The sequence below is a fragment of the Geospiza fortis genome, unplaced genomic scaffold (genome assembly GCF_000277835.1).
Source record: "Geospiza fortis unplaced genomic scaffold, GeoFor_1.0 scaffold20, whole genome shotgun sequence".
In the NCBI taxonomy this organism is placed as follows: domain Eukaryota; kingdom Metazoa; phylum Chordata; class Aves; order Passeriformes; family Thraupidae; genus Geospiza; species Geospiza fortis.
The window spans coordinates 1493986-1509017 of NW_005054374.1; the positions used below are offsets into that span (position 1 = coordinate 1493986).

The 15032-nt window shown below is 36.2% G+C and overlaps 1 protein-coding gene across 1 annotated transcript in view; it reads right to left on the reverse strand.

Moving 5' to 3' along the window:
• CFAP47 (cilia and flagella associated protein 47) overlaps positions 1–15032 on the reverse strand; it is a gene marked incomplete at its 5' end in the record, with an annotated part of 258098 nt that overhangs the window by 166509 nt on the left and 76557 nt on the right. Inside the window, 7 exons of the mRNA XM_031060192.1 lie at positions 1712–1857; positions 2961–3028; positions 8654–8737; positions 10045–10133; positions 10799–10946; positions 13737–13861; positions 14349–14483. Coding sequence (XP_030916052.1) covers positions 1712–1857; positions 2961–3028; positions 8654–8737; positions 10045–10133; positions 10799–10946; positions 13737–13861; positions 14349–14483 — 795 coding nt within the window. The remainder of the gene's footprint in view (positions 1–1711; positions 1858–2960; positions 3029–8653; positions 8738–10044; positions 10134–10798; positions 10947–13736; positions 13862–14348; positions 14484–15032) is intronic.

Genomic DNA, 15032 nt, shown 5'->3' on the forward strand with positions numbered 1-15032 from the left:
GTCTAAATTTCCCTTCTCTTCACTATATTATTCAGCTTTCAGGTTCTATTCCTTGTGTAGCATGAGCCTACTCTTCTCAGCCAGGGTGTGACCTTCTGCTTCTAATAAAGATGCAATAAACAGGTAAATTGTCAATAGCTAAGATTTAAAGGATGTTAAATAATGACAGGTAAAAGGAGATTCCTCTCAGATTTACTCCCAGAGTGCAGTAGGCCAGGTTTTTCCCTGTCTAGAGACTGCATCTAGATATTTCATTGAATTAAACTGATGGACCTAAAATTCCTCTATGAATGTACAGCTGTTGATGTGTATTTCTTCCCTAACAATTTCTCTCTTTGAATGATGCTGAGCACTGGATTGATTTTCCACTGAACCATCCACAAAGATTGCTAACCTCTGGCATGGGGACTCTTTGTGGGTGATTCCTTGCTGTCAATAAGGTGTGAGCTCACTATTTCAGCGTGAATTCAACAGAAATCTCTCTTCTATCTCAGCTAGTTTTCAAGAAAATCAGGATAACTGTACACTCTTTAAGATGCCCAGTCATATAGTTTGTTTTCTTTAAAAATAGCCAGTATTTTCAAACACTGGACAGAGTCAGAAAGACAGACTTGGGCATCATTGTATCAGTCTTATTTTCCTTTATGAACAAGATAAAAAAATCAAGCTGGCCATGTGACATAGCCAAAGTCATGTTTAAGCAATAAAAAATCCCATCAAACACGCAAACACCAGACACTAGCAGAAGTTCCATGTCTGTTGAAGGTAAAAATATGGAAGCTGAAAATGTGCAGAAGGAAAAGTAATTTGGTTTTAGATGCATTGTTACAAATCATCAAAACGTGGCAGAGAGAAAAGCAGAGGCTCATAATTGGACAGAGGGGAAGCTGAAACACAGAGGCATTGTCAGGAAAGTAAGAAGCAGAATCCAAGCCTTGAGATCACACATAAAAGAAGATTATAGAAACAACAGGGTTGTGAAAAACATTGACAGCCAGAGACAAAACACAGCAGACAGGTTAAAGAGGTGAAAAGATGGACTAGAGACACAGAAATAAGATTGTGACCACTGAGATAAAGGATTACAGGAACATCAAAAAGCTGGATTGCAAGGTTTGAAATTCTGAAATATGATCAAAATCAAATTTGGTGATTTGATTGAATTTTGATTAAGTATATAGGGCAAAATCTTGGCTACATGAGTCAAGAGAGACTGAAAGGTTGTTGGAGTCAGTATTCATGTACAGTCTTTTCTGAATGAAACTCTGATTGAGAAAAAAATTTTAAAAGAGACAGCAAGGAAAATTATTATTCTACTTTGACAGCATACCCTAAATACAGGGATGAATACATGGAGAAGTACAGAACAGTAAAGTCTTTATCCATTCCCTGCCTGTGCATTGTTCTTGCACCCACGTCAAGACAAATTATTTAAATTTCTTTTCTTTTCTTTTCTCAGATGCCTAGAAAAAGCCACCAAAATAACATTCCCTGCAGTATTACTTTTTTATTACTTAGTGGTTTTAAATGAAAAGTTGCCTGTAGCATTTCATATAATTCTGTGTAAAAGGACAATAAACTGTTGCCCTTGATCAGGACCCTCAAGTCTCTTTTCACAGCACTGCTCTCATTTACCCTATTCATGCACAATTGGCAAAAGTCCTGATTCTTACCTGACATGATAAACACAGAACACACACTTTATTCTTACCTTTTCATTAATCAGAATGAGAGTGCAGTAACGCTTTTCCTGATAAAAGGGAAGGAAGTGAATATCTAAGGCTGCAGAATCTTTCCCTTTCAAGAACAGGTTTTCCATTGGACTGAAGAACTCATGCAGGAGGCCAGACTGATCAGCTGTTAAAATAAATTTAAGTGGATGTTTAGATACAACAGCACAGGCTGTAAAATAGACTAGCTGCATGAGTTTAAAAAAAAAGATACTGTATACAGCCTCCTGTAGCAATCAGTGTTTAAGGCACACTTGTAATCAATAATCACTATTTACAGTTACAGTTGTGTAGATGTGCTGCAATATTGCATGCTGTATTATTTAAATACATTTTGCTAATCACCTGTGTTCCTATTCTGTGCACTGAAACAAAACACAGGAAAATAGACAGTTCTCACCATTACAAATTCCTTAAGGAGGTACAGCCTCTAAAAAAAAGTCTACTCTCATCAAAAGGAAAAAGTATAAATTACTGCTATTTGAACAAAGAATCTCACTCTCAGAGCAGCAACTATGTCTGACATCTTCTAGAATAGGCAAAACCCAAATACTGGCAACACTGGCTTTCTTTCACTGCTTTTCACAAAAGCATTAGGCTGGGACAGAATCCTAGGGTTGAACCTGTCAGGCTCTGACTTTCTCTGACTTTGTGTGTTTTTCATCTGCTAAGCACATTGTGACACTGACCCTCAAGCTTTCCTGGCTGGCTTTCTAGGCAGGACAGCAGACCTGAGAATATAAGTGAAAGTGAAAACAACAGAAACAAGTGAGATCACATAAGAAAATTCTGCCAAACTCTGGCCAAATAGATAGAACAGGGATGGGACACCCACAGCTTCTCTGAGTAACCTGCCCCAGGGCCTCACCATCCTCACAGTAAGAATTTCTTCCTCATATCTAATCTAAACCTGCTTTCCTTCAATTTAAAGACATCACCTCATGTTCTGTTCCTACATTCCCTTGTAAAAAGTCTCTCTCCAGCTCTCTTGTAACTTCTCCAGGTACTGGAAAGCCACAATAAGACCACCCTGGAACCTTCTCTTCTCCAGGCTGAATTTTTGATGTGATGCACAATTTGACGCCAACATTTTATGAAAACTAAAAATAATATTAACTGAGCATATCCATATACAATATATATTGAACATACTTAGATGTCAAAATCTTGCTTCAGTAGATAATCTAATTTTTACTGCAGAAATACATGAGGTATTGCATAGGTACTTACAGAAAGTCTCTTTCTTTGAATCTTCAGGCAGTACACTATTTTTTGAATTTAATATGCTACTTTCAAAACTAAAAGAAAAAAAAATTAAAACAATATTGTAAAGCTGGACATTTTTATTACCAGTAGGTAGCTTAGTTCCCCTTTTTATGAATAAACACCAGAAAAGCAACAAAAAAAACCCCCACCAAAACAGACCACTACATTTTGGAACCATTTTCCAACCAATAATATTAAAAATCACCCTATCCACTTGAAGTGGCTATAGGAATGATCTATATTAAATAACATTGCAGTTAATAATTCAAAAGAAACCTAATGTAATCAAGGCTTTGTCTAAGAAAGGAGAAAGGAACAAATCTTAACCTAATTACCTGAACTCTGCTCATTACAATATTGCTTTTCAAGTATATTTGAAAAGAACAAATATACTCAAAAAAAAAAAACCCAAACCAAAACAGCTTCATACAAAATCTCCTTTGAACTTCCACCCTCCCAAAGCAAACTGTGTTCCTGACCATCACATTTTCTTAAAGTGACTTTATGTAGTTTTCTATTCTTCTTCACAAGTAATTCCCACCATTGTTGACAGGTGTTAAGATTGTGCAGTGACACTTATGGAAGAAGAATTCTGCTTAATTTACAATACGCACAGAGGTCAAAGATGCTGAAAACAATACTGCAATGTATCAAAAAATACTGTGAGTTTCAGCTCAAAATTCTGATTTTAAATTATCCATACACAAAAGTTATTCCCCCCAGCAGTAAAATTTGATGAACCAGCATACAGCAAACCATTACTAAATACAATGTTTGATGTTGGGTCTCTCTTAAAATAAATAGTTAATCTTGCTGGGCTAGGAAAAAATCACAACCTTAAACAAATGGATGTACAAAACTCTCAGAATTTGTTACCCTGGAGATTTGTTTTAATATCTCTACTTAAAGACAATTTTTCAGAAAGGAAAATGATCTCTGAGTATATGCATAACATACTATTTATACTGTACTTCACAGATAAGTATCTCACATTAAAAAATTACTAATTTTATATAAAACATCGTTTCTCTCAAAGCTTTATCTTTGAATGAGAATGTTAAGTCATGCTTGCAAAAAACAGAGACTACAGCAGAAGAATCACTGTAAAAGTAACAAATAGCTCAACAGCTGTATGAAAAAATAATAATACTAAACAAAATACATTACATCTTTTCACGGGTGAGAATTATACATTGAATAAGTCCTACTTTCAAATCTGAACAACTGAGGAACTCATTAGACTGATTTAACACGGTATTGAACTTCTCTCAGTATCAATTTTTTTCTTACTTCAGTGAACAAAGCACTTGCAGGTAAGTGATGGGAAAAGAAAACAAACCTGTGTTGTGGAAGACATGAACATTGTGTCTCATTCTTCCATAACAAAAAGAAATAGCATCTTGCTCAATAATAAAACTGAAAGGAATAAAGTTCAGAAGGTATAAGAAGCTTGGTTATGTTCAAAGTCTGGTTCAATACATCCTCTTTCAATACACAGGGAAATAAGGAAAAGGATTAGGGAGAAGAGCTTAAAGCTGCCATAAAATAAGTCTACACAGCCTGTTCACAGCACCTGAGTCAGGCAAATCCCTGGGATCAGCAGAGAATGTGGAATGAACGGCTCAAAAGCAGCCCTGTGGAGGAGGATTTGGGCATATTGGCAAATGAAAGATTACAGATGAGCTGGTGATGTCCACTCCCAGCCCAGGGAGCCAAAGGTGTCCTGGGCTGCATCCAGAGCCCCAAGGGCAGCAGGGCAGGGAGGGGACTCTGCCCCTCTGCCCTGCTCTGGTGACACCCCACGTGCAGAGCTGCCTCCAGCTCTGGGTCCCCAGCACAAGAAAGACAGAAGCTCCCACAGGAGGGACACAGAAGCGATCAGAGGGCTGGAGCACTGCTCCCACGAAGATATCCTGGAGGAGATAAGGCTCAGGAAGACCTCTCTGTGGTCTTTCAATATTTAAGGCTAGGGAAGAGAGAGCTGGGGACTGGGGAGGAAACAAGAGCAGCTCATAAGAAAGAGAGAGAGATCAAGCAGCTTCTCCAACTGCCCCTCATTTGGTTTGGGGATTTTTGCTGACAGAGTAAGATAATTTTACTGTTCATTAAATGAACAAGAAGTTTAAGACTATGATACAGGTGAGGATGGGTTAATGAGGGCACCTGTCAGTTGCCTGGTTGAGGTGTGAATACTTCCAATTCATTCTTGCTGTGGTCATTCTAACCAGTTCAGATTAAAATCACTGCCTGGATAGGAAGGGAGCTTGAAGATCTTCTAATTCCAACCTACTTCCATACTTTTGCACCATTAAGAGTCTAGTATCTGTTATCTGAGTTGTCAGATACCAGTTCCAAGATAACATCGTACTGGGCTTGCCATGTTATCAGTGTGCCAAAAACCCAGATCAAAAGGAGAATCATCTCTGCAGTCAACACAGAGAGTGTGCATACATCATGATGGCATATGAGCTATCCATTGGTCATGGTGTGCCTTTACTCTTCATGGCAGGCTCCAAACAAGCCAATAACTCTGTTTTCCATCCAACAAATGCTCAGGGAAGAAAAAAAAAAAACAAACAAACACAAAAAAAAACACACACACAAAAAAAGGACTTTCTTATATGTATTTGAAGAAGAATTCACTAGCTTATAGCTCCAGATTCTATATATTATCAAGGACATAAAAAAAATAGTGCCAGACACCATAAGGAAATCTTAAATTCACAGAGCAGCATCTTAATCAATGAACTTTAGGATGTTTAGCAAGCAAAGATCTTATTAGAGAGAAGGGATACAAGAAACTGCTTAGAAATGCATTGAAAATACTGAAACATTTGAATACAAAATTCACATCTAAGATAGTCACCAGTTTCCACACTGTAGAACAGTTTGTGATCTCAGAATAAAGGGTAGGATAGAAACTAAAACAAGAGCTGCCCAAAAGAGGTACTAGGCTTAGAGTAGCTGGATTTCTTTGATATCAAATATTACCCTGAATTTTAATGACTTCTGAAAACATATTTGTAATCTGTATTTTCTGAAACAACAGGTATTAATGCTGTACCTCAAATTACAAACAGATGCCATTTTTAGATCCTATTTTTTTCTTTATTCTTCCAGTAAGTAAATACAGGTATTCTGCATAACATAATTCTCTCCTTGGCACATGAAACAGCTTAGAATCACAACAGAAAGTGTAAGAATAAAATTTGGAAAATTGAAATTGTTTGGAATTCCTTACATTATCTCCAGTTTTAAAAAAAGGAGTAATTAATTTAACAGTAAGAAGATATACACAATGCAGAGCTTGATTGAGCTTGATTTGAAATTCATTCATTAATTTCTTTTCTTTTTTTGGTTTAGAATACATTTTTTAATGTCAAAATATTTATCAAAATTCACGGCATGTTTTGCAAATCAATCTGTGCTTTTGCACAGATCCAGATCCAGCCTTATGGACACTACTCCATATGACAATCTGCTTAGTCATGGTCTTAGAATAGGAATATTAGTGAAACACTGGTCTATCTTTACCACTCTCTAGTTTTACAGCAGGAAACCTGTGAAGGCAAAGTTAGCTATTAAATTTAACCTTGAACTTTTACAGTCATTTGATACCTTTTTTCCTAATGGACATAATTTTAAAATACCAACATGCTTGAAAGCTATGAGTGGTTTTATATTACACAGAATTTCTGGGCCATGTGGTGTGCTTCTCTCCACCTGATTTTCCTTCTCCCACAGGGAGCAGACCATGCTGGCACACAGATGCAGACCAAAGATAATAATTGAAGTGTCAAGGGCTTGGAAAAGCACAGAGAAGTGCATAACTTGAAAAAGTCTTGTCCCAGTATACTTAAAACTATGTCAAGTGGATTAAAAAAAAAAAAAGAAAGCACTGTGTTTCTCACTAAACACCATCCAGTTCTGCATGAATAAAGAAGTTTTGCCTGCAGGACTGAAGGACATAAGCTACTGTTAGAGTTTTGGGCTTAGTGCTGTGTCCCAGCAAGGACACAGCAATTCCTCGGGCTCCAGCTCCACACTGGGATTGTTCTGACACACTGTGACAGACCCACACCACCATGACAGAAGGGCTGGTCTCCTCTCCAGCCTGAATGACCCCACTTTGGGTGCCTGTGACACTGTCAGAGGGGAAAGCTGGGAGGTAAAAGGGTCACCTGCCAGGCAAAGCTCCCTACAGGGAGGTTTAAAGTGGATGTGACAAGTCTGGAGCCACAGGATGAAGATGCAGGAGGAGCTCTGAGCCCAGCTGGTTGTGCTGGGATGATGAAGTTGTCGTGCGCATGCCTTGGTCCTGCCATCAATTGTGTCACAGACACAAATACCCAAAGGGCAAGCACTGACTCCATGGCAGTTTTACACTGACAGAGCACTTAGAGAAATTTGCCTTAATTTGTACATGGCATTTTCTGGATTTACCAAAAGAATAAAAAAGATTGAGGGCAAAATCTCCTTACTGATAAGTCATGAAATGTACACACACTACTTTTTTAACATAAATTACAGAAGTTTGTTCCATTCAAGAAAAAGATCTTCTGAAAGGAGGCATTTAAATGGCTTCAGTTATTATAGATGACAGAAACATCTAAACATAGAGCAAATCAGTACTGGAAATTTCTAAAGACCTAAGATGCCCTGAAATCAGTTTCTGTAAGAATGAGATCTGCATGTGTGGTGAAAATTACACTATTTAGACTGGTTGTCCGGGGATAAATTAAGCTGAAATATGCAAGATAATTAAAAAATCCTTTTCTATATCAACAATTATTATACACTTTTTTGATTTAGTAGAAAGTGTAGCATAAATTACCCTTTAGAAAACTATTTCCACTTATATTATGTATATATTTTTTCCTTAACAATAAATGCTCATTATATTTCTGCTTTTAAATTTTGTCTTCTTTTTTTGTAATTTTTTTAGAAGAAATTTGAGAAACAGTCTGCATTTCATGACATGACTGTGGAACATCCCTATAATTACAATTCAACCTACAGTATTGATGAGGTAATAGTTTATATTTCCCAATAATCCTTGAATAAGTGTTTCAGGATTTTGAATGTTTACATGAGCTTTAAAAATGGCACCCAGCTATGGAAAATATTTTAAATTATTAAATAAAGGATTATTGAATTACTGAAGAATATATATTAAAAAATCTGTTTATAATTTTTTTGCAGGACTCTCCTGGTTTCAGTTGGGTAGAATTTATTCTTTTTTTTCTTAGTAGCTGGCACAGTGCTCTATTTTAGAATGGGATGAGAATAATGTTGATAACACTCTGATATTTTAGTTGCTGCTAAGCAGTGCTTACTCTTAAGTCAAGGAATTTCCAGCTTCCCATGCTCTGCCAGGGAGCAGAGTCACAAGAACCTGTGAGGGAGCATGGCCAGGGTGGCTGAGCTGGAGTGGCCAAAAGGACATCAGAGAACATCAGACTCAGCATGAAACCCAGGCAGAGCTGGACAGGGGGGCCCCCGCTGATCAGGGACTGCTTGGTCATCTCCTGTGACATTTCCATGTCCTAAACTGTAATTCTTTACAACAGGCAGCACACAGCATGTACAAACAGGTAATATTAATAGAAATGGATGAGCCAATATACTCCAGTTAGCAATTGTTATCTGGAACTTACCTAAACTTTTGCTCTTGCTTTACTTGCCTGACTTGATACACTTTCTCTGGGTGGAGTAAATGTGTGGATTCCAGCAAGAGTACCCTGGAGTATGAGAAGCACACATAATGACTGCATTTTTAACTTGCAGAATGACAATGAAACCCAATTTATTCTAACTTTTAAAGCAGGCTCAGTAAAGAAGCTTATTCTTTTCGATTAAAGAAACTTTAAAAGTACTTGTTGTGGTTTAACCCCAGTTTTTCTGTAAAAGATCTTCTCCCTTGATATCAAACTAGCATTTCCCAGTGTTATTTGCAAGTAAATAATACACCCTCTGATGAAATACTAGATTGTTCTAAACACTGTAAGCCTGATACAAAGAATTTTAATTTTAGATTACTGGTTCAATGTTGCCCAAATTGATAATGACTTAATGTAATTGTCAAGTAGCTTTTGAATTGTATAAAACTAAATTACATAAAACTAAATTACTTCATCACTTCATTGATAATTTCCAAGCGAGTTATCCAAATCATAAAACTAATTCAGCCTCACTGACCACCTCAAGAACTTAAAAATAAAAGACAGAAGCTAATTAAAGTAATATGATCCCTACACACAAGGCCTGGAGCAGTGGAAACAGTCCTGCTACAGGATTGTCATTGTTGTTGCTGTTATTACTACTATTTGTATACACCAATCCTATTCTGTGGAGGAAAGAAAAAATTAATTTGCAGTTTCTGCAACATGTATATTCATGTTGCAGAAAAAACCAAGTTTAAAATGTTGTGAAAGATGGTTCTTCCAAATAAATGAATGGGATGAACCAATGCTTAGTTCTAAAGACTAAAGACAAAATATGGAGTCTGATCACATAAACAGATTTTAAATGGGTACAACAATCTATTTCCTTTGTACTAAGGAAAGCAACATTTGTAGCACTGCAGTTGTTGCAGCTATGATGAATACAAATTAAAAATTAGACTAACTGATAATGATGCAAGCCCCAAGGCAAAAGCATTTTTTTCTTTTGCATGCTTAATAACTTAAACAGCAGAATAAAGCAGATTGGGGAAAAATAACCAACTATTAATTAACATGGCTTGTTTCTCTTTGGAATTCTGCTGGACCTCAGCCAAACACAAAAATACAAGCAAGGTTCATGAACTCTGCTTGATTAAAGCTCCAGCTTTACTGCTTACACGGAGACAGATTTCAATTAAGGCTTATTTATCTTCTTTATTCATTATGATAGCTTCCACTTCATAGTGCTTGTAACAATTTTGGGAATGTAAATCCCTATCATTTAACCTCCAGGTTTTACATTTTTAAGAAGAAGAAAATAATTATGGAAAAGAATGGATAAAACAGGATGATCATTAAAGAATTGTCTTTATATCACTGTTTACCTGAATATGCCATCAGTTTTGAAGGGATTAGTGACATTTATGGTAAATTTCTTCAGCTCATAACATGGGGATCTGCATCTTATTATACTCTAAAAGAGAACAAAAACCATAAGACCAATAATCGAGTTATCATTGTTTTTTCCTTCTTATTTTCACATGTCCTCTATTTTTTCCTCTTGCCCCAACCTTCTCTTGCCCTAACACATTCAGGGGAGCTAAAAAAATGAGAGGATCACGTAAACACCATCTAAGTTTAGAAGTCTTTCCAGATGTGCTTGATGAATGTGGATTACAAACACAGGCCTACCTGTCCTGACTGGGACATACCTGACAGAGTCTCTGTGGTTAAAAAGCACAAATAAATACAGAAACATCAAACAAAAGCTTGTGGTCCCTCTATATATGACATGAGAAATCACTAGGCTGAAGCACATCAACACCCCCACAACAGAATTTCCAATAACTGAAAAGGGCTGAAAGGGCTCCAGATTTATTTTCAGAGCTATCAGTACAAATTTTTACAGTTTATTCATGATCCAAATGCGATTTCTGTTCTTAGGAATCTACATATTCTTCGGGGGATTTTGCTGCATGTACATAGTCTAATATTGCAAATCTGAAAATTCAGAGGTCAAAGGTGAATGTTGATGGTTACTCACATTTTCATTCTTATCTCAGTCCCCTTTTGTTTGATATAATGTACAGAATAACAATATTTTTTGTGACAATATCAATCATACACATATAAACTTACAAGAGGCTCAATACTTTTAACTTCAGCTTTCAGAGAGAATGCCATTGTGGCACCATCTATTCCATCAACTTTATTTGAGATCAGAAGCAATACTGCCTCAGCAGGGTGCAGGAAACGAATTGTGAATTCCACATTTACAAAGCCTTGTCTCCTATGGAAAAAAAAAAACCACAAAACCAGGGCTCAGAAATTACTAAAAAATGTAATTTCAGGAGCACATTTCAGAGTCTTTGTAAGGGAAGGATCCTAGAAAAGAAAGCAATTTGTTTCCTCTGAAATACTTTGTTGTAGTATTATCTTCTGCCTAAGGATATCTTAAAACATTCATTAAAAGAACTATCTAGATAAAAAACAATACTGAATCCTTGCTGCTTTTTACATCAGCACATAGCTTAATTTTTCTTCACACACACACACACACACACAGACACACACACGAAGTTCTCTTTCATTAGAGTATCACCCTAAGTTAACAACTGATTCAATTTATGCTCCTCTATCTGAATAGGTTTTTCTGAGTTAATCAGTCAGACAGCCTGTTATGCATTTTGCTGGGCAGATCTAAATAGTCTAAATCAAATTATCAATGAAGAATGAGAAAGAAATTTATTAAAAAACCCTTCCGAATAATTAGTAAAGCTGGGCAACTAAGAGGGAGAAAAAATAAAGTTCTGTAGTACAAGCAACAGCTTCTCTCTAATGAGAAAACTGGAGAAGACCACACAGAACGAGAGTTTAGACTAGGTACACATTTAGACTTCATCTGCATCAGCCCTTCAATGAAGCAAGAATAAGAAAACTTCAGCGCCCGAAGCTGTCACTTTGAAGCTCTCCAAACATCTCTCTGATTTTGAGATTAGTCTTAAGAAGGCAGTAAATCTGCAATTGTCAATTCTGAATATTGATGATGAAATCCTGGAAGTTCTGTAAACCTGGCTCTTACAGCTTTCAAGTTCCTACTGCAGAGCCCCCAGACAATTCCATTTATGACACTGAAGAGTTGCCCAGTCCCCCAGAGTGTGAGGCTCCTAAGTCACCTCACCATTCAAAATGTTCTGAAAAAATAATGCTGTGGTGCAGGCACCCAGAGGAATAAACTGCCTGAGACCTACACTCCCAAAGCCACTTTAAGGATCAAGTTTTAAGAAGTCTGCTCTGGTCACAAATAAGACAGACAGTCAGTGTACAGCACTTTCTGCCTGATCTTTGCCCTCTGACTCTTGCAATAGCTGAGAATTTGGATTTGAATTGTTGCCTTCTGTGACAAAACCACGAAGTTGCTTCATTTTTATCTCTATTAATTCGTGTTATAGTCAATGTAAAGTGAGGGCAAATTAATCTCATGGACTTGTTCCATAACCTTGGGGGTTTATGTTGATCCTGATAACTGCAAGTCTACAGAGCACAGTGCAGTGCCCTGGAGAGTGGGAATCTCAGATCAAGAATTAATGATGCCATATGCAACATAAGACACTCAGCTACACTCAGAATGTTATCCACATTACTATAATTTCCAAACCCACCTACAACATTATGATCTAACATAAAGAACCTGCAAGACTGCCATATGTCTCGTCAATTCTCTGAGTTTTTAAACACTTGCATCAGAATATTAAGAAAGCTATTAATTTCAAGAACCTATTTTTAATTTAATGATCATGACATTATAATAAACTCTGCAGAGGTTACTGTGTATGACTGGCATTTCCACAGGTTTTTAGTTCTATGCAATTTTTCTAATATTTGTTTCTATATACAGTGCCAAGCAACTCAACAACAAGGTTTTGCACATTTTTTTCTGTCTTGATTTTGCTTTGTGGTTTGTTCTGGGTGTTTAATTTTAAAGGTGAAATGAAAAACAGCCATGATATTGACCTTTCATAGAAACACATGGTATTTTCAAGGATTACATTTATATGATAACTCATATTTGAAGTAATTGCAAAGAAAATGGAATCACATCAGCCTCACAGCTTGCTGAAAACATAGCATTATTTGTGGTTCCCTTTGCATATATTTATAATAGGCATGTAATTTAATACTGACATATTGATGGTCCTTAAAGAGCACTGTATTTATGTAGAGTCTTCTTGAATTTTTTTTCCTCCTTTATGGTTTATCTTCATACAAATCTTGACCTTTATTCTTCCTTTCTTACAATCTCTAATCCATTTTATCTGTAAATGGATATCTTGCAGATAAACTTGAAAGTTCTTAACTGACAGCCAGAGTCACCATTACATCCCTCTTGTCTTCACTAGTTAAACAGGGATTTATGAAATTCCTGCATTGACTCATAAAGCTGCATAGCACAGAAAGAGAAAATGTACTTAGTGAAAAAAACACTTAGTGAAATGAGATGGTGATATACCATGAGTATTTCTGCTAGCAGAAATTCTAACATAATGCTTCCCCAAAATTAAATCTCTCAAATCCCTAGATGTCTCTCAGACATGTAAGATGAACAAGTAACTACATCATATCCATCTTGGTGGGGAGGAAGGATGGGGGCAAAAAGATGCACTGTAATACTACTCAAACCTGTGTCATGGTCTCTTTAATTCCCAGTCATGCTTAAATTAAGAGCCAAAATCTGCAACTTCAGAAGAAAATAAATCTACCTGTTCCTGCTTCTACAATGCATTGATGTAAAAAATGTGAATAAAGTTTTGATACATTGGAAAAAAATATATATTGGAGACAGATGATTCTTGTAATGATCTGAAGGCTTATATATTGCTCTTAAAGCTCTACTGAGCCCAACTGCAAGAGTCCCACTGAAATATTACTCTAGATTTGTTCCAGGTTAAGGAGAAAAACCTGACCCTTACACCAGCTAATTTTGCCCTGCGTGAAGTTGAACACATTTCTAGCGTTCCACCACTCCTAAATCAGGAAGTTTCTATTCCTGTAATGCTACCAAAAATAACACAAACACTTCATTACTTTCCCAGCAGAAATGGTAACAGTGTTTCCTTTCGGTAAAGAGAAATCATGAGCATCTCTTCCCACAAGAATAACGTTGTAGGCCAAAGTGTAATTGCTTGGGTTCTTCAGGAGCACCTACCACAACAAAAGCAGCAAGCTCAGCCTATTTTTACTCATTTTACACTATAAAAGGTGTGTTCTTTAGGTAAATTCCAAAATACAAACCAAGGGTATCACAAAATAAAAAAGTACTTCAAATAACTGGGTAGATAATTTTCCTTCCAAAGAAGTGTAGATTTCCCATGGACTATCCAAGCTTCATTTATGAGAGTACAGTGTACACTGCACTTCTATGCTTGTGAATCTCTCATTCCTCTCTTTCATCTCAGATTTGTCAAACTTGTAGATTTTTTCATGTGCTTTCAAGCATAGGGACAAAACAGAACTGAAATCCCAATACTGAAGTGAATAAAACCAGAAAATGCACACTTCCATCTTCTATATTTACTAGCCAAATTACAAGAAAGCTATTAATTCTTTATTATACATAACATAAACACATATATACAAACAGTGTTTTGACCTTGCATTACTATGAATCTCAATTCAATGGTATCAATACCTGCTTCACAACAGTTGCATGGAGAGCACCTGAAAATTCTATACTGTTCTTGGGTAAGTAGTGAGGGAGAGCGTCATACAGGTGGACACACAAAATAAGCATCATGACAGGATTTGGATCACAGATATCAGCGGCCTAAGATAGCAAACAAAAAACAAACAAACAAACAAACAAACAAACCAGATGTTCATTTAAAATTTTGCCTGCATAGTCTAAACATAGGAAGAAGAAAAAAAAGAAATTTTAAGTTAATTCTTATGATACAAATATTTTTAATCTAACCTGTAATAAATGGATTATTTTCATGGTTAATATGAACATGAATCTTGTCACCACACAAAAAAACCTCTAATTAATGAAAACCACTGCCATGCTCTGGTGATAAACCTAGGGTAAAAATTAAGCTCAACTTTTTTTTCCCAAAAGTTCAGCAGAAACAATGCTAATGTTATTAAATGCATCATAACAGAAAAAGCATAGAAACTTTACTGTCTGCAAAAACATACATATTTACCATCTTAAAAAAAAATTAAAATCTCTTCGTTTATGTAAAATACCATCCCAAATACTCCTACATACAGTAGGAGTTTACAAAGATAATTTCACCTTCCAAATAAAAACAATATAGTTGTTTCTATTGCAGATAGTTTTATACTTTTGTAAATTGATTTATAAAAGGTAGAA